The 25809-nt window shown below is 39.6% G+C and overlaps 1 protein-coding gene across 2 annotated transcripts; it reads right to left on the minus strand.

Annotated features, from left to right (window-relative positions):
* Positions 1-492: 492 nt before the first annotated feature.
* Positions 493-25809, minus strand: tbx5a (T-box transcription factor 5a). 2 transcript variants are annotated; one of them, XM_075455659.1, is made up of 9 exons: positions 25679-25809; positions 20519-20758; positions 19626-19720; positions 18088-18207; positions 17090-17237; positions 11297-11449; positions 8267-8358; positions 6582-6814; positions 493-4456 (listed from the first exon to the last, which is right to left on the minus strand). In XM_075455659.1, exons 2-9 carry the CDS (start codon positions 20660-20662, stop codon positions 3864-3866), a joined length of 1578 nt encoding a protein of 525 aa, XP_075311774.1. In that variant the 5' UTR covers positions 20663-20758; positions 25679-25809; the 3' UTR covers positions 493-3863. The 2 variants fall into 2 exon arrangements, with proteins under 2 accessions (XP_075311774.1, XP_075311773.1); XM_075455658.1 differs by lacking the exon at positions 25679-25809 and adding an exon at positions 21371-21793.

The raw sequence follows: 25809 nt of genomic DNA on the forward strand, positions 1-25809 counted from the left end.
ATGACTCTGTGGTGAAAGGGTCTGGCCACCGAAATTACCCATCTCCCATTGAAAGTATTTTGCTTTCAAAACTTCAGTAAATTGGTCTGCTTGCAACACATGCCTCTGGAGTTTTATATGCTGTGCACGAGATTACTTAATTCTAAGAGATTTCTCTCTGTCTACACTGGTTCCGCCATACTCGGGGGTTAAAAAAAAAAAACAAACAGCCACGTTGGCGGAGTGGCTCCATGGAGAGTAATGCTTGACCCCAAAATGAAAAAACAAACAAAAAAAATAAAGCAAAGAAAATAAGAAAACAAATATTGAACTGCGCTTATAAAAAAATAAAACTATGAAAATGCACTTTATGTCTTCTTGGCATGTTTGGACCGTCAGTTTTGGCGTGCGGATAATGTTTTGTCTTCTGGTTGAAGAAAGTTTAGAATCACTCAAAAAACAAACAAAAAAAAAAACCCCAGTGGAAAAATACGAAATCTAATTCAGCGACTCTTTCATTTTTTAAATTTATTGCAGGTATTCTGTTATGTACAGGTTTATTTACACAGTTATGTATGTTTTCATGTCTGACAATCTTATTTTGATACTTTTTGACAGTTGTATAGTAATTTCTTGTGTTTTATATAAGCATGATTAGAAAATACTATACAATCATAAAAAGCAGGCTATAAAAAAAGAAAATGGACCTTCTACCTTTGACACATGCAAGAGCAAACCGATGCTGACATAGTTGAAAAATAAATACTATTGACAAATAACATTCTATCAACTACAAGCTACTATAAAATTAGCCTTTGTCCACATGTAAAACATACCCCTAACATACACTCATCTGCACGGTGTAACCAATCATTTCTTTATGATGTGTATCAAGTAAATGTAACTTTCAAATTTACATTCTATGTGGTGTCCGACTGATGCTTTACACGTTTCATTGTCTGAAGTGCCATTTTGAGGATTAAATTCAAAATATTTAGAGCACACACATTCACTGGGTACAACATGAGACTGCATAAAATACACAATTAACACTAACACAAAGATAAGGACTATCCTTAAAAAAAAAAGCAAGGTTTGTATTTTAGAAAGAGGGCAAAATTCTAATGCTGTTTGATATGTTTAATAAAAAAAAACTTGATGAAAAAAAAACCTCAAACTATGAAATAATGTGTACACCACGATATTGCCCCGCTGTAGCTGCTTTTCTACATATCGAAATAATGCAGACTTAAGAGATCCATAGGCACATCTGTCTCCCCTCAAATGACGACTCGAATTTGTGGATAATTTCCTGTTTATCTTGAGTCTAAGAAGAGTGTCTTGTTCTACCGTCGGTGTAATGAGAAATCGCTGATTTTATTTCCAGTTTTATAAATGGTGTGCATAGACAACATGGTGAAGTTCTTGGCAACATTATTAAGTGTCACAGAACAGATCATCTTTTAATGTCAGGTAGAAAAACACTGACTTTTCAAACAAAGACTCCTCATAAAACCAGTTTCTTATCATTTCTCTGGAAATGCTCACATGACAATATGTGCTGCTTTTGCAACATTTTGAATTGACTTGGAGGGGTTTCACTTTTCATTACTGTAATTCCAGAATTTAGTGTTGCCTGACCTTTGGTTGGAGTACTGACAACAAAGCCTGTATTTCAAATTGTTCAAACTGGTTTAATTGTGTTTATAGCCTCAGCAATGCTTTAATTTATACATTAAGATGTCAACATAATGATATAGGATTAGAACTGCCTGAAATCTGCCAGTCTGATATTAACTTAATTTCCACTTCCATCTGCTGATCTTGAAATTGCTGTGAAAGATGCCAAAAATGAAAGCAACACTGAATAAGGTTTTTTTCATCCCTAAACTTATGTGTTTGTGACTTGTTTTGAAGCACACTCACCATGTGATGTGCATCCCTTTGTCTGAAATTGCCTTGGAGTGCCTGGTAGCTGAGATACTGCAGTTCATGACTTTGGTGTCCAGCCGCACACCGTTTTCCTTGACATTTTTGTGGGCTTAAGATGGTGTCTTTGATGCCTCTTCAATGTGACAACAAATTCATGTGTATGGCTGTACATGTGCAGGGCTCACATGGAGATTTGTTTTTATGACAGTTGCGTTACGTCCCACAGATGTAGGGGGAGCCAGCGGGCAAACAATTTGCAAAATTCTCTCGTTATCTTAAACCTATGTTCATGCATTCTTTGCCACATGTGGACAGATAAGCTCCGCAAGGAGAAGACAAACTCACAGCCTTTCTGACATATGACAACTATCATTAGTGGGTTGCTCCTTACACTTCCTTTAGTCACTGAGAAACTTAAATACGGTCTCTGGCCATGTGGTGACCTGAAGTCTAATTCTGTCATACACTTTATATTCACTGCCCATTTGAAATACAGATTAGCAGATAGGGATGTTGGATATCATCAGTAGAGCTTTACTTGCTGATAGTGAGCATAGTTTTCAAATTTGACTTTGACACTTCTGCCTCACACAGCACGTGTCATTTTGGACAAGATTTTGTTGACACAAAGCGTGGTTTGTGGGTCAAATGTAATTGGTATGTATGTACTTAACAGCAAAGAGATTTGGATATTGGGAGCTTAAATGTGGGTAGTATGGTGCTCAAACAAAGCTTTCCTTTGCTTTTCTGGATTTAACTTGAGTACAATGATTGAATGATATTATGGCAAATAAATCTTCGATTATCACCAGGGTAATTAAGGTTTTCCACTGATGCATAGCAGGTGCCTAAAGTGGTTCCACAAATTACCAAGGATTAAAAGACTGGCTACACAAGGAGCTTCTGCAAGAACTGCCATTATGATAAGCATGAGCACACGCAGCAGAGATAGGATTCTAAGTGAAAGTTCGATCTGCTATGTAAGCCATTCAGTTCCCAAAACTGCCAAAATGTGGGACAGTTCTCATAAGGCATCCAGGCAAAAACTGGCTCCACATTAGCACATATAGCAGTCTGTTGAAAAGAAGGCATTAATGTTACTTTCTGATGCATTGTTGGTGTAGGGTCTGCATCTCTGCACTTTGTCTTCAATGATTGAGTGTTGACACTGCCGTTACTTTACTTGATGAGGTGGTAGTCACCATGAAACGTCTGTATGAATAAACTATTTGAAAGAAGAGCTGTTCTGCTCCTGATTTTCACCATAATCATACCAATATAAGCATGTCAATGTTCTCATACAGAAGGAAATAAAATCACCTTTGTGACAGATTTAAGAGCAAGCCCTCTCACCAAAGACTCACAACAAAAACTCATTTTTCCCCCAACTTATAGCACTTTACAAGGTACATTAACTACAAAAACTTAAAGAAAATGAGAACTTCCACTAACGTGACAGAAGACAAACACACAAAGTCAGGACATGAACACAAAACAAAAGTTTTGAACTTGATGAAAAAAAGCTAAAAATATATCCACTGGTCACTGACATCCAAAAAAAACAACACTGCCGAAGAGCACAGTCAACCTTGAGTCTGCCGGCCAAGCATCCGAAGCATTTCTGTTCCTCTGTTTAATGTCAGCGCTCTCTGCACTCGAGCAGTCTTTGTGCATGTTCTGTTCCAGCTTCTCTTCATCCATGTTTATGTTACTTGCTTATAAGTGCAGATGCTGTCACAACTACTTAAGTGATAAGATGCCTCCTCTCCTCGTCAACACCACCTTACGAGCGTCCAATGTTCTCAATGAAACAACTCTGATCTCATTACGATGAATAGGAACATATCTTTAAAAATATAAATATAAAGGTATCTAAACCCTGCCTTATTTTGGTCCATGTGTGTGATTTTCTTTTTAACACTTGCATTCGTTGAGGGTGAAAAAATGCTCTTTTAGCTGTTCTCACTCCATTCTGGCATGATGCTGACACTATGTACAGAGTGGTACTGGTGCGGTGATAATGTACGCGGTATGCCATGTGTATAGAGGTACTCATTTCCCTGTAGGCCAGCTGTTGGTGACTGGATTCCAGCCCCAGGACTGCACTGGCGGCCCAGAGTCTGGTGGGTCATGGAGCTCTGGTACATCGCTGCGTGGTGACCATCACCCAGCTGTGGAGAGGCATGGCCTCCCACCCCGCCTAGTCTGGACACCAGAGACCCTGAGGTGAAGTGAGCAGAGAAGTGCTGGTAGGGCAGTCTCTCCATCGGCTGCATAGTGGTGACAGAACAACTGCCATAAGGCGAGACACTGGCCCAAGTGTTGCAGCTGATGTCCTCCAAGCTGGGAACAGGTTCAGCGCCTTGCGAGGCGCTGGCATACATACAGGCCTGCCGCTGGCTGGATTCACTGCGGTAGGGCCCACTGGCAAGGCTGAGGCTCTGAGCGTAGCCAACAGGCCGGTAGTAATGGTCCTCCTCGCTGGAAGAGCTCTCCAGATAGGCTTTCTTATAGCTGTGCTCACCTGAGTGACAGTCATCCTCCACTGCAGGCAGAATTATAAAGGTGAACGAAAAAGTTATTCAAGTGTACTCTTTCAGTAATTTCTGTCATTTTTTATCAAAGTTTCTTACTGAGTCTGTTTGTCTTTCAACTCTGCGCAGTTATACTGCAAATAATCGAGGAATTTAAACGTAGTTAAGTTTGCAGATTAAAGAACAGTTTACCAATAAATTGACTTAACTTGATTATGAATATGATTATAGTGCCTTATGTGCATATTCATTTAGGCTTACCTTTAAATCTTGAGTATTTTAGCTAAAAGCTACATTGCTTTATGTGTTGTGCAGAACATATTGTCGTCTAAAAATACATCGGCATATTTAGGTGGACTCTTGTAAAATGTAATACATTTAAGATAATATTGGGGAACACTTTAAATTAAAGTAAAAACAAAGCAACAATCTGCTATTAACAGGTGGTATATCTGAACAATATTCCAGTTTTAAAAACAGAAGCTAATATTTTGGAAACTTGAAAACTTCAAAATAGAGAATTACATAATAATATTAAGTAATAGTAGGAGCGGATTAAAAAAGTGGTAATGTGATTATTTTTCACGAGGTTGAGGTTTAACTTAAAGTTAGAAGTTTTCATTGTGGGCTACTTCCGGTCAATATTCAAAATCACATTTTTAGACTTAATAAGTAATTATCATATTGCACAGCTAAAGTTTACTCTTCCTCACCCTTCCAACATTTGATTCAGGGTAACTCTAAGGATGTGATGTTTTATGCTGCAGCTTCCTACCTTTGAACGCATGCAGTCATTTCTGTATGATAACTCAGAATTGTGTAATCTTGTAAAATCTCTATTCAATTTCACAGTCATCTCAAATTAAACTCAACTTTAAAAAGGCATGATGGATCCATTTCTGCATTGTAACAGGTGCTGGCAGACAGAAGAAACTTTTTCATATTACTCATTGCTTTTGGAAGGCATTCTCCTTCTTTTTTGGTACAATCATAGAACTCCTTTTATAGAATCTTTTTCAGCTTCTGCCTCAGAGTTGGTTGTCTGCCAGCATGAAGAAAACCCTCTGTGACCTAACCTACCAGTGATTAGTGCAGATAAATTAAGTGTACATTGATAGATCTAACACAACAATGTAGCACTGATCACTACAACCTGTCATTACAAAAACAAACAAAAAGAAAACATTAAAAAACATAAAAACTTCTAAACATGGATAAAAACAAACAGTGGAGTTCTTAACTACAATATGAATATAATCTCAAGGTAAACTCATGTTGTCTTTCAGGGAGCAAAACACCAACATGACCTTTGGGTTATTATCCTAATTATTTATCTTAATATCATAATTCATAATATATTTATATGGCTGTAATTATCACACATAACTGTGTGGTTAACTGGCATAACCATATTATTGTTAGCAGGTTGCCATATTGTTTTACACATATCGCTTTACAACTATTAACTATTTTTTGACCTGGCAAATATTTACCAGGTATTTCCACTGTTAACTTATCATTGTTAACCCCTCTGTTAACCAAACCCAAATCTAAAATTTAAAAAAATTGTAACTTCTTTAACATGTTTTGTATATTTTCCTAATCTACATGAAAGAAAAATACACGTATATATTAACAGTGATTTTGAAATCTGTAGCAATGGATCACGGCATATTCAAACACAACTTTTATTTTCCTTCCTGAGTTTTCCCTCCCTATTTAGGACGCTTTGTTTGTTTATGTATCTATTTATCAATTTTTTTCATGTTAGCTTTTTTCATTATTTACATTTGCACAACACACACTTGGAGGATAGTTTGCCAGATTAAACCCAAGATTGAGCATGTACAGCACAATCAGCTGACCAATCAGGGCAGAATGAGCCCTTAGGAAGGGTGCCTTAAAGAGACGGGAGCCAAAAGTTTCAGACAGAAGGTGCTAAGTGCTGCTGCAGGGATGTGCAGGACGATAAATTAAAGCATGTAAACTCATTCTGTACATAAGCATTTTAAGGACTTTTTAAACTGCAAATACCAGCTTACTGAGGTAGACTGTAGTAAGACATGTTAAATAAATCCCTTCCAGGCTAATGCCATTTAATCTGATCCTTTCAGGGATTACAATAGTGTCTCTTACCTTTCCTCTTGATACAGTGGTAGTCTTGGCCGTGCTCATGTGGCAGGGGGTAGGAGCCTGACTGAGGCAGCATGTCCTGTGAGGTGCTTGTGACCCCGTTCTCACACTGGGAGTACTGGGAGCTCAGGGTGCTGGGTGTGGCCATACCCTGGACGTCCCCACTGAATGGACTCTGGCTGGAGCCAACTCTCTGTCGCACCGTACTACGAGGTACTACTGGATACTCCTTCGTACTATATTGACGCACACACACATGTACACAGTCGTTAGTAATTATCTGCAAGTAGCCCCGTAAAATACTATGTCTACGCAGCACATGTAGAGCGCAATTTTTAAATCTGTGCAGCTCAAACTGCCACAAGATCTGGTCTCAGATTCAATCACTCCTACTCAGGACACACAGATACACACTCCTCTGGGGGGAAAACCCTTCTGTTAAAAATGCCAGAATACATTTTACTCCTATTAATCCAGCGGATCCGTCGATAGATCATTGTGCTGCATTTGGTACTTTGATTTCAGGAAGAGCTTCAGTTGAAAAAGTGGCCTGGTTTTGCAATCAGCTCTCCCCTTAAAAGTGTAACCAAGAGCAGACGTGCGATGCTTACTGTACTAGACAAGATTGGATGAAGGCACGTATGATTGATAGTGTGGTTTGGACTCTGACCATGTTCTATAAATTTGCAAATTTTGATAGCTGAAAGGCATTAACTCAAACTGTTGTATTATCTTGGGCACACACCTACTTAAAGTAACTTAATGTGCGTCTGGTACAATCAAGCTTTTGGATTTTAAAACGTACCTGAAAGCACAAAATCTTTTAGGGGTTATGGGATTTTACACTGCAACATAAATCATTACATTTATCAGAACTGCATCGTAAGATTGAACTACTCTGAGGCTCCAAAGGAAGGTTAAGGAAGGATGCAGGATTTTAGGGTCTTGTGCAAAAGCCAAACAGCTTTTCCAGTTTTGTTTGATTTGGGATTTCTTGATTTGGAAACCCTCAGTGTCTGTTCTGCCTGCCCAAAAAAAGGGGGGAGTGGGTCTTTCAAAACCAGATTTTCTCCTTTGAAAAAGTGTTTTCCATGCAGTATGGACTTATGCTCCATCCCTCATCTGGACTGAATAACAGAGAGCGATGCAGCCGTGTACAGCCTTGGCTGCCTGACCAAGTGATATCCACCAGCTCAACACAAATGTACACACACGCGCACACACACACACACACACACACACACACACACACACACACACACACACAGGTACCCAGGCACACACACATGCAGCATAAGCAGTTGGAACATCCTGGTAGAAAAAGCTCTGTGGAAGGTAGATGTTACAGTCATGTTTCAGAGGTTCTGCCAGATCAGTCATAAAAGTCTTCAGCATGAAAGCTGGCTGACAGTCAAGATCTACACTTACATCACTGAAAATAACACTCACTGAAAGTAACACTCATGACTGGCTTACATTTGGGTGATTGAAGGATTAAAGTGGGGCTTGTTAAGTGACAGTGAGGGACCAGGATGTCAGTAATTCCTGCCTAATTGAAATGACATTTATCTACTCATTTGACATCATTCAGCATGTGTAAGTGTTTCCACATATCAGGGCCCAGGATCAATTAAAGTTTACGAGCGGCGTGTTTCAAGACGAAAATGGATCATTTCAACTTAAGCTACCTTTGCATTCGAGACATCCGGTGCAATTCCATATCATCACTTCCACGGAAGCCTTTTGCAAACGGGTTGTTCTCAATCTTCAGCTGGGTGATCTGAAACAGCAAGCGTGCTTCACATTAACAACACAAACTGAGCTGTGAAAGCCATTTGTTTGGCAGGTGGTGATACGTCAATGCAAGATGGAATCCTCCATCTTAAAATGCGCATCTGCGTTTCTGTCAAAAAACACCAGCATTTCAAAATGTAACATTTAATTTGACGCAAGAGTCTTGAAATTTGACAATACAACAAAATGTGCTTGTGGATCTGAGTTTTTATGTTTTGTTGGGAGTGTCTTATTGCTCACAAGTTACCCAAGAAAATGAAAGAGCAGATCATAATTTGAGAAAATTGAGTTGAAAGCTCAATAGTTAAAAAAAGAAAAACATGACTCGATGAGTCATGTTTTCAGTGCAGTTTCTCATTTTACATCAGATAAAGATGCAAATAATGCATTTGTTACTTTATGATTAGGCAAAAACATCTTTGTCAATTTCAAACTAAAACATTCAGAGTTTTTCTAAGAACAACGTCAAAATTATAAATTCATCCTCAGCAGAGGTCAAGCAGAATCCAGGGATATCCCTCCCATGAACGGTGGTTTCTGGCAGGTAATGACTTGGCAGTTCTTGTGTGCTTTCAGCTTTCTGACAAGACTGGAGGTTTGTATTGCACCCTGGCTGACACCTACACCAGACCTTGTAAAATCTCTCATGTGACACTTCGCATGCTTCTTGTTAATTCGTGCCGGCAGGGAGATCATTTATAGATTGTTTCACGATTTTAAAACTTTGGAATAAAAAGTTACCAGATTTTTTTTTTTTTTTTTTTGCCCTTTACAGCCTCTGTCGATGTCCCAAAAAAGTAGATAATTTCAGCTTTTTTTTCGATTGTTACAGAGAAAGAGCATAAAATGTTGAGCAAAATGCATTCGAGTTCTAGCACGGGCTGGGCTTAGAAAAATGAGAATAACGAGAGCACAGAGTTTAAAATTGGTCGAAATTAAATTGGAAAAAAAAAACAAAGAGAAAACAACTCAAGACAGTCGGGCAAAAGTCAACTTCAAAGACAGTCATTTTACTAGACTGCATGTCTAAACTTTGCTCATTAAAATAACTGAGGCCTACATAAACATGTTTCCAGATACATTGAGGTATTTTTGCAAAGAAAGAAATGAAGTGCTTGAAAAAGATTTATTAGATTGAAAGTAGCTATAGATCTGCGGGCCTGCATTCATTTTTCCAGTTTGACAAAATTCTTAAGAAAACACATTACCCAAGAAAACACAGTTTGGAAAAAAAAAAAAAAAAAAGGTTTTAATTGCTGCTGTGACAGGAAAGACCTGAAACCCGAAACTTTGCCCATTTTCATTAGCTGAGAGTCTAACAGGTGAATTGGACACATGCCTGCTGCACATATTACTCTGGCAGATGTTTGACTGTTTGATTCGACAGTTGTGGTACAACGCCTGGAAATCAGAAATGCTTGTTTTTTTCTGCAGGTCTGGAAAGCCCCAATAATTAGCCCGGGGTTACGATCTCAGCCCCCAATAACATGCTTGAAAATAATGAATGGTTTCTACAGAATGTTGGTCATTTGTGCTTCCTGTTCCCAGAAGTGCGGAGACTTTAGATTGGCTGCAGGGACATTATGAGCGTTCGCCCCCTTTTTCCAATATTCCCCAAACTAGAAACATATAGGTCCACATGGCCAAATGATGTTTAACAGACGCTGTTTACGGATATTTTTGTATTCCCAAGATTTCCCCAACCACCCCTCGCTGAAATTTGGACTGCGTAAATACAGACTTTTATCCCTGTTTTGTTCCTGAAGTCTAAACACTCGAGTCCAGCTGAGCTGTGCGGCCTCGAGAAATGGATTGATTTGGATCTAATTAGATGCTATTGAGCTAGGATTTTTTATAAACTGTTGATTTGTGAAAAACAACGGAATCATCCAAGTTTTCGTTTTTTAAACAGTGAAATTGGCGATAGGGCCCCACAGTCAGGCCTATTCACTCATTAACGATGAGAGATGTTCCTCTTTCAGCCGGGCAGGACAAAAAACATCTTGGCAGAAAAATCAACCACCTGGACATGAAAACTGGCATGTAAAATATCAATTATCGTCGTAGTTATTATGATTATTAGCTGCGGGAAAAATAAATCTCCTAAAGCGAGGCAGGGCCGTTTGTGACCTGCACTTTTTTTTGTGTGTTGCGCACTTGTAAGCAACGCGCGAAGGGAAATTTAAATACATGAGATAAAAAGATGTGGGATTTGTTGGTAAACAAATCGTCAAGTGAATGCGTCCCCCACTTACTGCTCCGAACGGAAATGAAAACAAACCACTTTTTATTTTTTTCAAACCATGGACGCAAACTTTAAATATCGATAAAGTGTCAGAGCTTCGAAAAAAACGAAGAAAAAAAACGATTGAAATCATCATTATTAGTAGGCTATCATTAGTATTAGTATTATTATTAGCATTTAGGCGTCGAGGTACTGAGGGTCACGCCGGAGGTTTATCCGGATTATCTTCATCTCCACAGAGAGCTACAACTTGCTGAAAGTCGCTTGAGGTCCGACGTCGTCTGGTCGCGTATCTGACGTCTTCCTTCCCCTGGTCTGCCGGTGACTCAAAGCGATGTCACCTGACAATGCCGAGATTTTCCTGTCATTTCTCATTTTCTTTCGTTTACGCACCACGACGAGCTGCACGTTTTTTTTTTTTTTTTTTGTTTTTGTCTTACTTAAAGGGGGGCTGGAAATAGATCTTAACAGACAGTGGGGATTTTGTTTCAAAGTCACCAAAAAAATAAATAAATGGCTGGATAATGTGTGCTTTCGATGGGTTTCGTTCGTTTTAAGCACTTCCAATTAAAATGTGTCCTTAACGAAGCTGGGAATTTAAAGTCGCCTGTTTTTTTTTGTTTTTTTTTTGTACCATGTCACAAACTGCAAGAAAGCCACAAGTAGACCAAGACTTTACCTTATGGTTCTGATAGGACGTGACCGCAATGAAGGCTGTCTCCGGGAAGACGTGAGTGCAGAAGGCCGTGTTTTTGGAGCCGAAGCCGTTATTTTCGTCCGCTTTCACAATGTGGATCCTCGGCTGATATTTGTGCATCGAATTTAGGATGATCTAGAATAAAGAGAAAGTGGCGTTATATCTACGCTACACCGTTACATAATAACTGAATAAATACATCGATTGATAAAAAAAAAAAAAAAAAAAAAAGGCTTTGGTAAAGTCTTGTAATAACAGTGAGAATATGATGCAAAAATAATTCTAACGTACACTTTAATCCTCTTCAACACATTGGCTACATTTATCATGCTTTGTTGTGTTTGGGTGCTAACAGCATTTAAATAGTCCTCCAGAATTTTGCAATCAACCATTAATTTTAAAATATTAAAGATGATTAAATAAATAAATAAAAGAATAGACAAGACTGTACATAATGATGATCAGCAGCAGGACAGAGAAAACGGCAGTGTTGCATGACTTCATCTAAAAGTCCCATCAGTCTCACAGAACCTCAACACATCACAGAAAGATTAAATGTTATTTCTGGACTTATCTATGTAGTGATTGATTTGTTTAATTTTTCCAAAGCAAACGCTTTTATGGCACAGTTTATTGAATGACTTTCATAAACATTCCAGATAAATTTGGTCCATATGCATTATTTTATTTTATTTTATTTTATTTTATTTTATTTTATTTTATTTTATTTTATTTTATTTTATCACTTAAGGAAGCCTTCTGTGATAAACATTTTTTTTTCTAATTTAAAGAAAGTGAAGGCCTGACAAGCTGAAATAAAACTTTACTTAGACTTTTACTGTCTCTGTGCACTAGATTAACTCACTTCTAAATCAAAGTACAACTGGCACTGGTCATGGTATCAGTCACGTTTAGCAGATGCTGTAACAGACTGACATGAATGTGTCCTCTTTCTTCATGCCCCTCTAACCCAGTTCGAGCTCAGCGATGACTCCAACCAGCAGCTAGCTTGGCGACATTAATACACGGCTCACACAGCTGAACTTGAGCCTTGAACTTCTCCTTTGAGGGCCCCTCATCTGTGGATTTCAAGTCTAATCATTTTGACAGATCTGGCAGTCATGTCTGTCAGCCTCAAAGAAATCTAATGCTTTCTTTATTTTCATCAAGTTCCATTATATTTAAAGATAAAGAAAAAGGGCTTTTTTTCCCCTTGCCCTCCTCTTTTAGCATCCCCTCCCCCCACCACCCTGTCCTATAGGCGTTCTCCTATCTCTTATCTTCAAGATTGTTTTTGTACCTGCCTTTCACTTCCAGCATGAGAAGAGACAAGGGACTGGCCTGACCTCCAGCACCTGTGGGGGCATCCTGCAGCATTGCACAGACAAAACCCAGATTCTTTTCACAGAAGCCTGCATTGACGATCGTCATCCATTTGAGTTGAACTTGATCGCATTTTATGGTGCAATAGGTTTTGGTAATGGGAAGAAACTGGAGTGTTCCAGCTTCTTGCAATGTGCATTGTAGATGCAAACAATTTAACGGACATGACTGACCCCATGCAGAACATATCAGTCAAATAATGTTGAAGGCTTCCCCCTGGTGAGATGAGTAGACTCTTTATTTTGTTGGTAAATGCAATAGAATTAATATTTTATGCAGATTATTTCTATATTGTGCCTACAACATGTCTTTAGATTCATAAATGACAAATCTTTGAAAGAAATCCTCAAACTTAACCAAGCTCAGAGAAGAAAAAAGTAGGTTAAACGAGACATTTTTTCACGTGTGTACTCATGACTGACTTAGCTAATGGTCTGCAGAGATCTAACCAAGACTGGGAGAAAACCGCAACCATCCCATCAATGCAAACATATCATTTAGCACACAGGAAACTGGGGATATCTGCCATAGAGACAAAGTACAAGTTGCATCTGCATTACAGTTAGGAAAATAGCATAGTCCACTAACTGTGGGTTGCTGAGGTCCAGTATTTGTGTAAAATGGGGGCTGTAGGGTCATAGCTGCAGACCACCCACTGGGACCCCAGCATACGTCTTGTCTCCGTGGCCTAGTCGCTGCCCTGCCTGGTTCCTTGTATCTCTGTTCCCTCCACCCCCAACCCTTATCCCAGCCTCTGGATACTATTTATTGATAGTGAGGGATCACTTTGGGTCTCACGCCGCTGCCCTTTGCTTTCAAGTCCCGCCACATCAGAGAGTTTCCCCGAGCCTCGGGATTAGCAGGCTTTGTACACCATCATCTATTGCTCATTGCACACTGCCATTCAAATATAAACAGTGCGATCCTCACACTCCAACCCTCCCGGCCAAAACCTGTGTGGGAAGGCAGGGAGACGAGTGCGGCAGGAAACCGACGAGGGGAGATTAATAACACTGAGAAATATTCTGGGAGCTGCGAGTGAGATCAAAGCGGAAAGTGCAGCTTGGTATGAAACCTGAGACAAAAACAGATTATATTTAGGAATTCCAATACTGGAATAGCACAAGTTTGGATACTTAAATCTGAAACAGTGAGACCAAAGTGCAGCAGTTACTAAACTTTTTCATACAACTATGCCGGTACCAAATAAAAAATGCAATATTTGAAATGTTACTGTAGTAAAAATATGCAGGTATTATCAGGTAAATGCTGAATAAAAGCATCTAACATGATGGCCCTTGCAACTGTGCTACAATATGTACAAAACCAGTTAGTTGATATAACTGAAGCACTGTTTTGTTGTGGCAGAGGGTCAAAGTGAAGCTTAGCAGTGTTTTATGCTGTTGACTAGTTTAACTGAGTACACTGTATGATATTTGTAAGCTGATTATATGAAGAGTATAAAGTGGAATTGAATATGAATACATCAAAGCATATTTAGTCAATATCTTTTTAAGTACTTCATGCAAGAACTCTAGGATATATGACGAGTATATGAAGGTTTGAAATGGAGAATGATTACATTTTAAAGATGAAACCATACCTACGTTTCCAAAGACAATTACTGAATAACAAAACAAAAAAGTGCCTTCACCTCAAAACTGACATCATCAGAATATAAAACACCATAAAAACTGTATTTTAGATAAATATATATATTACTAATTACACAGGCTATTTAGAAAAAGGACCCTCTTTCTTGCAAGTTTTCTGTTGCCCATAAAGACTATGACTATGATATCAATAGAATTACAAAACAACATAAAACAGATGATCATAGCTGTGCTGTCATTAGAAAAAAAAAAGGGTTCTCATAAAAAGTAATTGATATGACAAGTTATTTTACGGCTGGAACTTTAAGCAGGCACGATATGGTAATTTGAGTTTAATTCATTTGTTTTTCCTAAATCAAGAAAAACTACACAATTAACCACACTCAAAACCTGCGGCACCGTGGGGCCCCAAGCCTTCCCTGTTCTCTGAGCTGTCAAGCTCGGCCCTTTATCCGGTTTCACGGACATTTGTAGAGGAAAAGCCTCACCTCCGGGCCTGCTCATGAACTGGCTTAATCTATATCAGCAATAGGTTTTGCTCTCGTGTCTCACTGCAAGTAATTATAATTCATCTACAAGTTATTTCAACCAGCTGGACTAACAAGCTAATGGAGTTTGTATTTCTAGCCAGCCACCAGCATTTCATTTATGAATCCCAAGGTACTGTCTCCCAGCATGAAAGAGGGCAAGCCAGAGACCCCTGCAACCAATCAAAAATACACTTTAACCAAAAAATGTACAACGCTGCTCAATGTGCTCCAGCTTTATTTCACCAGCTGGGCTTTGGCAAGACAGCAGTCTCCATTATGTTCAACGTGGATGAAAATATTCTTTCCTGAGTAAACGAGAGACCGAAACCCATCTAATTTTAGATTCACTGATTCAAACTTGATTTAGTGACATACATCATGTAGCTGTGGTATAATACAATTCTGTTCGTGGCTCTTAAAATACCTTTTAATCCGCAATCAGTTGAATTCCTCAATATTAACTGCTTTAAGACGTAATTGTGTTTTAAACTGCGTGTTTTTGTCTCTAAATGACACATTTACAGCGGAGAAAGACCAAACCTAATGTTTTCCTCAACTTTTAGCACAAATTTGAACAGTTTTACATCTCTATTAATGTTAATTTGCTCACTTATTTTCCTCTTTAAAAATAAGCCTTTTTGGAGCATCTTTTACAAACATCACAATTGTTTTTTGTTTTTTTCCCCCCTTTAATGGCTCAGCATGTTCCTAAGAAAACTAATCATAGCTATTCCGTTTCTACAGCAAGACATCTAATTAGGCCTCAGTGTGCCCATCAACTCAAAATTCTTACAAAAACCTGCAGCCAGCAGGACCATTTGCTGATGAAGTAATTGATGTTTGTGCTTTTCGTTCTGGGCAAGATGGGAATTACAAAAGCTTTGGGGCCAGATAGTGAGTGTAGAATAATGAGGAGTTAAAGCTAGGGAAATGGGTACCATATTCACCGGTAGGAAGGTGGGGAGTGCAATTATCTTTTAAAAAAACACTGCTTCCTCGACTCATGCAAGCCGGCTTCCAGGAGGTCTACAATACATCAAGGGGTAGCTGGGCCACAGAGGTTCCGGAGCACTTTCAATGCACACATATAAAACTTTTAAAAAATGACAATGAGAAACATGAAATCTAATTGAAATCATTTTTCTGTGTTGAGGTTGTTGTTTGAACATTACTCTGCGTTACCTTGACTGCACTCAGTGTGCAGGTCAGGAGACGGCGCATTGTGTGAATAAAATTAACTGCATATTGCATTTTGACATTAATTAATGACAAGAAAAATGTCGATTTGTGTATTATGATTCTTCCCTGTTGTTTTTATTTCAGGAAAACTTTTTTTCTATGTTTTGTTTTTGAAACGAGTCGATAAACTTAACTCTCTTGTTTGACATCTTTGTGTTTTCAGTGAGGACTGAATTACAGGAATGAATGGTAAATTTTCCAAATGAAAAGATACTGTAAAACACGCGATTTACAAAAGGTAACTAACTATATTTACCTGCAAGCTGAAAGAAGGGGATGCCATTTTAAAGACCCCCCTCCCCCCTCAGCACTGTTTCCTTTGCAGCAACATCAGCTTCAAGTTGAGGAAACTGCACAGTTATAAAAACTTGTATTCTACTATTCTAAAATATATTGAACTATTTTCAAATTCAGAGGGAGATTATCCAACTAGTTTTATAAACTTTCAAATTAGAAAAATTGAAAAGGAAAGGAAAATTATTTCTTTTGTGAAGCATGTAGAAAAAACTTGTTTAAATGGTTTCTGTATTTTTGCAAAAAGTTTGAGGTTTACACTTCAATTCTTTTTACAAGCAAGTTGGAGATCTTTTCTATTTTATTAGCACGAACTTTAACTGTGCTTTTAAGAGTGGCTTGCATATAAAAGTTAATAACATTTCGATAGCCAATGCTACTGCTAATGCTACCAAAAAAAACCAATCGTCATTATTATCAGAAACCACACGTTTTCAGACTCCGCTCTGCGTTGCAAATCTCTAGATTCTAAGCGAGGCAGTGTGTCACAATTCATGGATCAACTGTGAAAACCAACGAGTGGTAAAATGATCAGAAAAGATGACTCCAAAGGCATCATATAAGCGAAAGGCTCCTCCACACTCACACAAGTGTCACTGCGCAAACACACCAAGAAACAAACAGGTCTGCAGGAACGGGATCAACGCAGCACCGGCTGCAGCTTCCACAGAGACACTGACATGTGCTTGAATAGTATGATAGGCCTAGGCACCTACGTGTCCGAACGGGTCCAGGTGGTTGTTGGTTAGCTTCAGCTTCTGGAAGGAGACAAGCTGCCTCATCCAGTGCGCTCCTGTGGCTGGAGAGTCCGGGTGAACGTACAGCCTGCCGGGCATCGCGGGCTCTGCCTTGCCGGTCACAGACCTGACACACGACGACACAAACACACCGTTACGCCTCGGACGGATACATGCAGACTGCAACGGTGCAGGCGCTACAGCCCTGTTGCCAAGAAACCAGGCGTAATAATAATCTGCCATTCCTTATCACCCGAACACTGCAGCATGGACTCACTGAGGGATGTTTATTTTTTTAATCGAATCAAATGACTTACTTGAACAAGTTTTAAATGAAGTTTTAAAGAAGTAAACGAAACACTGCTCAAACTCTTTCAGGTAATTACGCTGCAGAGTGTTTATAAGCGCATTTTATTTAAAACTTCTAGTCCACGGATTAGTCAAAAATGTGCATGAATGCTTCTATGAAACAGACATGTAAATGAAGTGACCCATTCTGCAACATAACCTTAAAAAAATACTAAAGCTAATGTGTTGCTTTGAATTGTTATTGCCCAGGCTAGGACATGTATTTTTTTTGTTTGTTTTTAAGTATCCCCTCTTTTAAAGGCACTGTCCGAAAGAGGCCATCAACATGGCAACAAATAAGTTTAAACCCAAATGTGAAAGACCGTCTTGTTTTGGTGCACATATAGGTTTCTAAAACAGGAGAAAAAGTCATCAGCAGACATTAAATAAACACTTAAACACGCCTGTCCATTGACACTATTGGCAAACATTACAAAATACACAGTTCATTATTCTTAAGGAAATAATACGTTCACTTCCGATTCTAGTCCGTCAGAACAACGTAAAATATCTGGCGGAAATCAACCCGAGAGGGACCTCTAAAACATTTTTTTTTTTTTTGGTCTTTACATCAAAACGAAATAACAATCCATTTCTGCAAGGCAAAGCGCTTCGCTATGGTTACCCACCATTTATTGTCGGCAAATTTGTACCGATGATCGTCCGCAGGAACGACATCCATCAGAAGAATATACTTAGTTTTGGGGTTTAATCCCGTGACCTTCACTTTGAAGCTGGGGAACATTCTCCTGGAAAGAAGAAATCAAACCGTGTAAAAAAATAATAATTCTGGGCTACAACAAACACACAAACAAGCAAACACATACGTGGAGGTGAAGAGAAAATGTTCAGAGCTGTTTTCCAGCAACGTGCTCGTTCATTTGGATGCAAGGTTTCACAAAACTTTACATGAAACGAAACGCAGCTTTCACTTTTTTTTTTCTCTTAATGACTTCAGCTTTCACACTAAACACAAATATAATATATAATGCACATAGTAAGCTCACGTGGGACCAGTCGAATTGCATAAATGCCTTTATTTGGCTTGGAAAGGAAACCCGGATTTTCGGGGCAGGGCGTTGGGTCTGAGAGGGACCATTATAAAACGTTTTTCACTGTGAATGCCATATTTTTTATTCCCCCCCCCCTTTCAAGATCCGTGTTGTTATTGCACTGGATATCTAGTAGCAGTCATACAGCAGGAGAAGAAGAAGAAGAAGAAGGAGAAGGAAAAGAACGCAACTCGAGTAAAACATAGCTGACTCACGGGTCAAAATGAAGGGCTGTGGATCATTTCTCACTAAAAGCACACACACACACACACACACACACACACACACACACACACACACACACACACACACACACACACACACACACATAAACGACTATTGGCCTGCACCGGGGGAGCACAGACAAACGTTGCCCCGTTTAATTACTCCTATCAATAATTTACAGTACGCATGCGGGCCACGAGCTATTTGCCTCGGGGAGGCACCGGCGGTCATCATGCATAAATGTATGTTCATACTCCGCTGTGTGAGCTGTTTTGACCGGATACGGTCTGTGGGCAACTGTGGAGATGACAGCGATATGCACTCACGGTCCCTGCACAACATGTTGCTGGATCACAACAAGCATCTGAGTATAATTATGCAACCCCCCCCCCCCCCCCCCCCCCCCCACACACACACACACACCTACAGCAGACACAAACATTGCATGGCAGAACATATGCTCCTAAAACGTCTTTAGTCGGTTGAAAGAATTTGCAGTATTTTACACCACAGATCAGTCTCAAAACCCTCGTTCCCTGAGGCTGATTGGTCAGTGCTGCTGCATTGCCCAGTAAGGCCACCCAGGCTATGTAGGTTATGCTCTGTGGCTGTTTGGCTGCAGAGTACCACAATGCACCACCAGATGCTCCTTTTCCCTCTTTTTTCCCCTCAGAGTGTATGTATACGCATGCAACCCCCCAAATTATTATTATTTTTTTTAAATAGATGAACAAACAAACTGTATAACCTGTTTCCATCATAAATTATCATAAATCACAAACGTATCATATTAGGATTGGCAAAAAATAAAAAATAAATAGATGAATATATTAACGAATGGCTCTGTTCAGTGCTTTCAAGTCACGCTAATGATATGTAGATGCTCTTACCGTCCGGCTTTGGTAATAATCATCTCCGTGCCAACCTCGTGAAACTTCATCCACAGTTCCCTTTCGTGCAGGTAGACTTTTATTCCCTCCATTCCCTTAATAAAAATAAAAATAGAACAGTTCACTGCTTGTGGCACTCGTAGCCCTGTTATTACAGTCACATTTAAGGGACCATATGTCATGCGTACTGATAACGCGCCACCTCGGTCACATTTAGCGTGTCATTCGTACACATTTAACGCTTAATGGACTGAGTGAAAGTCCAGTTTGAGTGTCATTCCTCGAGAGTGGGCCCTAAAAATGCCTCGCAGATGCAAAAGGTGTGTTGTATTAACAGTTTCTAAATGTTATATCACTGAAACATATATATTTATTTATAAAATAAACCACACACACACAACAATGAACATGTTTTTTTTTTTATCAACATGTAAACCACAGGGCCTGGTGTACACCGCTAGCTGTAAGTGTGGATGAGCATTTTGAGGTTGTTATGTGAAGCGTCATTATGTTGTGTAAAACAAGCAAGTTACACACATCAGAATGTGAATCAGAAATAATTTTCTAATATAGCCTCAATAATGTGGAACAGTCGCAAACGTTTTCGCTTTTTCTGAAGTTTTTCTGTGAAACTCTCTGAGGTGAGTTCCTTTCAACGACGATGCAACAAAGAACTTCACTCGTAGCTCTGAGCAATTTTGGATACGATAGAACTGATCTAAAAATGTAAGCTTTCTAGAATTACTCCATCCAGTTTGAATAATTTTCTGCTTTAACACCCATGCATTAGCCTACTTGTGCAAATGATTGGAGGTTTACAGCGATACGACTCCTGTACGTGGCCTGCAGCCTGAAGTAGTCCGACTGAATGAGGCCTAAAGACAGATACTGACCTGCTGAATGTAAGTTGTCTGTGACGATGGTGATTTGCTCGAGGTCCCGTTCTGTTTCTCTGATTTAGTATCAGCCTGTAATTCCCTTGAATCCGAGCCACTTGGGGAGTTTTGAAGGACAAAAGTCTCCTCTTGGTCCGCCATGACCGAAGCTCTGAGAACTACGGACAACCCAGCTGAGAGACCCAAACAGAGGTGCCAGTGTGTGACGCTCGAGCTTCTTGAGAGCGTCAACGGAGGCTGATTTGGATGAGTTCAAAAGAGAGAGACACAGGGAAACTTTATGTCACCACAATTCTAGCATTTCCGGAAAGACGTTAATAAGCTATTTTAATCTATTGAAGTACAGTTCACAAGAGGCAATCCAAACTGTCAGCATATGAAATTGATTTAAAATGGTAAAGGCACAAGTAAACACATCGGTATATGTTTAAAAGTTTTTTTAAATATATTTTTTTACCTGACATGTTTTTCATTGATGCAGTTTATTTCAATCAACAAAGATATTAGTTGATTTACAGTGACCTGCGCTGACAGTTCAAAAAATTAAGTCATAAGATACTTTCTGTAGCCTATGTTAGGCTAAAGCAGACCCGGGAATCCCTCGGAATTAGGAAACGCTTCCCCCCCAAAACATAGACACGGGCATTAGTGTTTTGCACAGAAATACTGTAAGTCCAGAGCAATAAGAAGCGCATCGATGGCTCCTACAAAAAAAAATAAATCAATCACCTGCACGAAAACGGCGTTACCTCTGCAGAAGGCTGCGAATCCTGCAGCATGTGCCTATATGACCCACTGTGTACAGCAAGAGGCTACACGTAAACCCGAATCATGGCAGGGTCAGCTTACCTTCAGACAAAAACACGCCGCAGGCTGGAGTTAGACAGAGCGACACAACAGAGAAAAGTCCAAAACTTGAATCAGATAATCCAGGCGTTTTGCGCGATGAAGCTGCACAGACTCCCCATGAATCTCCCTTTCTGTCTGTCTTCACAGTAAGTCCAGGTTTCCTACATGCAGAGTCGAGACCGTGGCGGATCCTCGCGCCGCTCGGTGACAGCTATGAGACGCAGCTCGCTGCCTTATTGAGCATTTTACAACTGACGGATCCCGTTTTGTGAGCCGATAGCACTTAGCAGTAAGCTGTAGCCGAGTCCCAGTGGAGCAGGTCCGACACCTCCTTCTCCCCTCCTCTCCCTTCCAGTCTCTGCTTTGTCAATCCGATGGCTCCCTCTCTTTCCTGCGCGCTGGCTCTCCAACTCCCCACTGCGCATCAGTGACCAAACAGTACAAGGCGGAAACTGAGTCCACGACGTAGAAGTGGTGAGGGGCGATGAGGGAGGAGGGTGGTTGGGTGGTGGTGGGGGGGTTGAGGTGGGGGTGTTGCCTGAGCAGGAATAGCATTGGTTTGTATCCCAAATAATGATTCCTTCCAGGTCCCCACCCCAGATCTTCTTAGACCTCAACATAATCTGAGTGTTTAATCCATTTGATATTTGCTCTCTCATGCGCCATTACGCACAGCGTCTTTTTCTCCAAGGCTTGTACGCAACAAACATGCAGTCTAAATTCCATGTGTGCATCAGCAGATATTGTTGGCCAAAAAGTTGCTTCTGTTCATCACCTAAGGAATTACTTAATTTCATTCATTGTCTGAGCAACTAATGATGAAGAAATTACATAAAATTGCCGAAACAACGCGTCTCTTTTATGACACGTTTAGAACAAAAACGTAACAGCCTCTTCGACGCAGTAAAAGCAAAAATGACTCAAAATGAGAAAAATGTAAAAATAAAGGGGAAGTCTTTGCACGCTATCTTTAGGCTTTTACCTCCACACCGGTTTCACTTTTCATACAAGCTATTTCAGATTGTGACAAAATGAACCAACTTTACATTTCACACAATTTCTGTAATTTGTCACATTCCTCCCAAAAACAAGCAAAAACTCTCCAAAATAATCAACTTAACAGCACAAACCATAACTTTAAAAACAATCTCAGACAGACAGGCGTGATCAGTGTGGAAACGTGCACCGAGCTGAAGTTGCTATTTTGTTGAAACTGAAGAATCTCGTGTACATCTTGAGCCGTCGACTCATTACGCAGGCGCCTACACTTTCTCGCCCGGTCAGCGTGATACAAGATCGCACGAGCTGTTTGTTTGTTCATCAGCAAGCTTCGACAATGTTGATGCTTCTTAAGGAGATATTACAGTGTAAGTGACTTATTTTGATCCGCAGATCGATGGCAGGTCATTAGCCAATATTGGGTAAGGGCTGAAAGTACCACATGTTAAATATCCTGTGTTTTTTTTTTTTTAATTGTTGTTGAAATATATATTTTTCATTTGGTATCCGAGTTTATTCAATGTCTTAACTATATCTTATCTTTTGTAACTTTGTCTTCCCCGGCAGATTAATGATAGAACTTTACACTATGTAAGAAGTAGACTGCTGAAAGATTTTAGGTTCCATTGGAAGTTCAGATAGCTTTGGAAGAACTGTTTCCATCTGGTCAAACTCTGATAATCCGTCACCTACAATTTTGCAAAGTTTGAAACACTCGGAATTTTTGTTGTTGAAATTCTACGTTCAGAAAGGTAACTTTTGGACACTCACACACTGACATAACTCGCTATAGAACTGCCTGGAACAAAGAAGACTGTACAGAATTTGTGACAAAGTCACGCAGCACTCTGAAACTGCACCGTTGTTGCTTTGATGAGTTTGTCTAAGAAGCTTTGTTCAAACATAACAGGTAGCCACAGCTTGTTAAAGGGTAATGACCAAAATAACTCCCAGCGATGTAGGAAACAATAGTTGCATTAAAAGCGCAAATATCTGACAGGGGACTGGCCGTTTTTCGTTGTTTGTGCTCACGCAATATGAGAAATAACGTGTGGGCACAAAGGGCCTTACAACTTTACATTCACATTAAGATGCCGCAGAACAAACCAAAAACTTGGACTCATTAAAGATCAGGGAAGCGTGAAACATTAAAGAAAACACAAGACTTGGAATTCAAGATCAAAATAAAACAACATCACCTAAAAGCAGTTTAAATTTAAAGGAGACTTGTAGCCCGCTTGTGCAGCTCAGCATGCAAACTCTTCCTTTTTGTCTTTTCTCAGATTTTTGCCAGATATTTTTGCGTGAAAACTTATTTGTGAGAGATCATTTACCTCGTTATAGAAGAAAAGGCCTATCAAAAATAAAAAAAAGAACAAAGTGCAAAATACAAAAAAAAGGAGTGGGAGAAAGAAAGCAAAGCATAGCTCGTGATTGTATTATAAAACTGTGAAGCGGTTCTGAGCTCATTAAAGGAGAAAAAAAAACAAAAAAAAACATGTGGAACCAAAACATCGGATCAGCAAAACAAACAAATAAAAAGAAAGAAAGAAATAAATGCAACAAGAAAATCAAAACGGTTCAACAACCCCAAATGGTGAATATTTTCTAGAGTTTAAACTTTAAAGCAACCCTCCAAACAGATAACATGGATGTGGAGGTGCAGCTGAAAGCTGCGCTCAGGCTATAATTAGCTCATTCTGCAACCTCAGGAGCTGGACGCGTTAATACGTCACATTAACCAGAAAACAAACCGGACCAAGAAGAAGAACATTACAGAGTAAAATATAGGCAGTACGTGATGCGCGCTCTCTCCCTCTCTCTCTCTCTCTCACTCTCTCTCTCACGCACGCTGTAAACAACAACAACAACAGCCTGTTTTGACCACTCAGAAGTGATAGATCGTCACTTGGTTGTAAAATGACGACTAAGTTTTTGGGCCGCGAATAAGCCGTTGCACATCCAATACCATGTTAGTCCCAATAAGATCACGGAAAATATCAGCAGGAGGCTTTGTTGTTTATTAAAAAGGGTTTCTTTGACAAATCGGCTTTGTGTGAGATGGGTTAAAGTTCAGCTGAGGCAGCCGTTCTGCGAAAGTCTTCTAACGAACCCAAAATAAGCCCCTATGTTAAAACTTCTACGCACAACTATACCTAAGGCACAATAGTTAAGAACATATACACATATATATATATATATTTAAGTCAGAGGTTTTTTTTATGTTAGAGGATTCGATTTGGAAGAAAAAACACGGTGATAGAATTACTGTCATTTTGTCCTTTGGAGAAATAAAAATATTCGTTCTCGGTAGTTGATCCAGTTGGGATGTAACGTAAATATTCGGAAACTGAGAAATATAGAATGATTTAGCTTGTTGCATCTGATCAAAATATCATGTCTATCCACATTTGGTAAGTTTTTTTTTGTTTTGTTACTAGACTGAGGAAATGACTAACTTCTTAACTACGTTTTTTTTTGTTATTGTTTAGAATATAGTTACAAAGCAAATTAGCCCGAAACCACAATTTCGTATTATTCAAACACACGGGTGCCATATTAGTCTATTCTGAAATGTATGACTGTGACTGCTGAGATTTCAAACTGCCTCTGTGATAAGATGTGGGTCATAATTGCATAAAACGACACGATGGGTCCAAAAAAGTGAGGTATAAAATGTACTAATCAGTTGTTTAAATCCACAATTTCGCGTGGCAGAACAGCTGAGCGGTGTTTGGATGTCCAAGAGCACCAGATTATTGTAAAACTGGGAGGTGTTTGGGAGGCGAAAACAACTGACAACAAATTACGAATAGAGGAAACCTGCACATGTGGACGAAACATGAATACAATCTTGAATAGATACATCTCAACATGTTGCGCGACCGTAACGAATAATTAGCTTCTCATTTGAAACACGATTCTAAAGACAGCCCGGAAGACATGTAAGGCACCGTAGCCTGCTGCGTCACAGCGACAAGTATTCAGTCTGTAAATCTGCAGCATTCAAACCACACCACTAAATGCTCAAGTGTCTGAAACTCATCACGGTCATGTCTTTGAAATAATTAGATGGCTGATCATGCGCACAGTCTGGCTCAGTAAAAGCACTGAGTTCCACTCTTGCAGCAGCAAATGACAAGGTGTCAAATACATTTTGGTTGAGACTTCATGTAAAAAATGAAGGACTGAAAGCAGGACTTCAAGTAAGCAATCAGCAGTCGTCTTATGAATTAAATACTAGTTCAACACGTACACACACACATCTACAATTAAACACACACACGGGGGTTGCATGCATTTCCGTACCTCCTGGCTGTCGGATGTGTGATCTGATGTTCTCACTTGCTTAGAGCAGCTTAAAGTCTGGACTTGAGCAGACAGGCAGGTGAAAAGGCTGGTGTGGCTAACTGCCTGTGCAGCCTGGACTCTTGGATCCG

This window comes from Odontesthes bonariensis, chromosome 22, assembly GCF_027942865.1.
Source record: "Odontesthes bonariensis isolate fOdoBon6 chromosome 22, fOdoBon6.hap1, whole genome shotgun sequence".
Taxonomy (NCBI): Eukaryota; Metazoa; Chordata; class Actinopteri; order Atheriniformes; family Atherinopsidae; genus Odontesthes; species Odontesthes bonariensis.

Excerpts from the sequence above, each read along its gene's own strand:
- tbx5a (XM_075455659.1), bottom strand. The coding sequence starts at position 20,662 with ATGGCGGACCAAGAGGAGACTTTTGTCCTTCAAAACTCCCCAAGTGGC. Across the intron at positions 11,450-17,089 it reads ACCTGGACCCGTTCGGACAC|ATCATCCTAAATTCGATGCA; the intron begins GTAGGTGCCTAG and ends TCTTTATTCTAG. Across the intron at positions 6,815-8,266 it reads CGGATGTCTCGAATGCAAAG|TACGAAGGAGTATCCAGTAG; the intron begins GTAGCTTAAGTT and ends GCGTCAATATAG.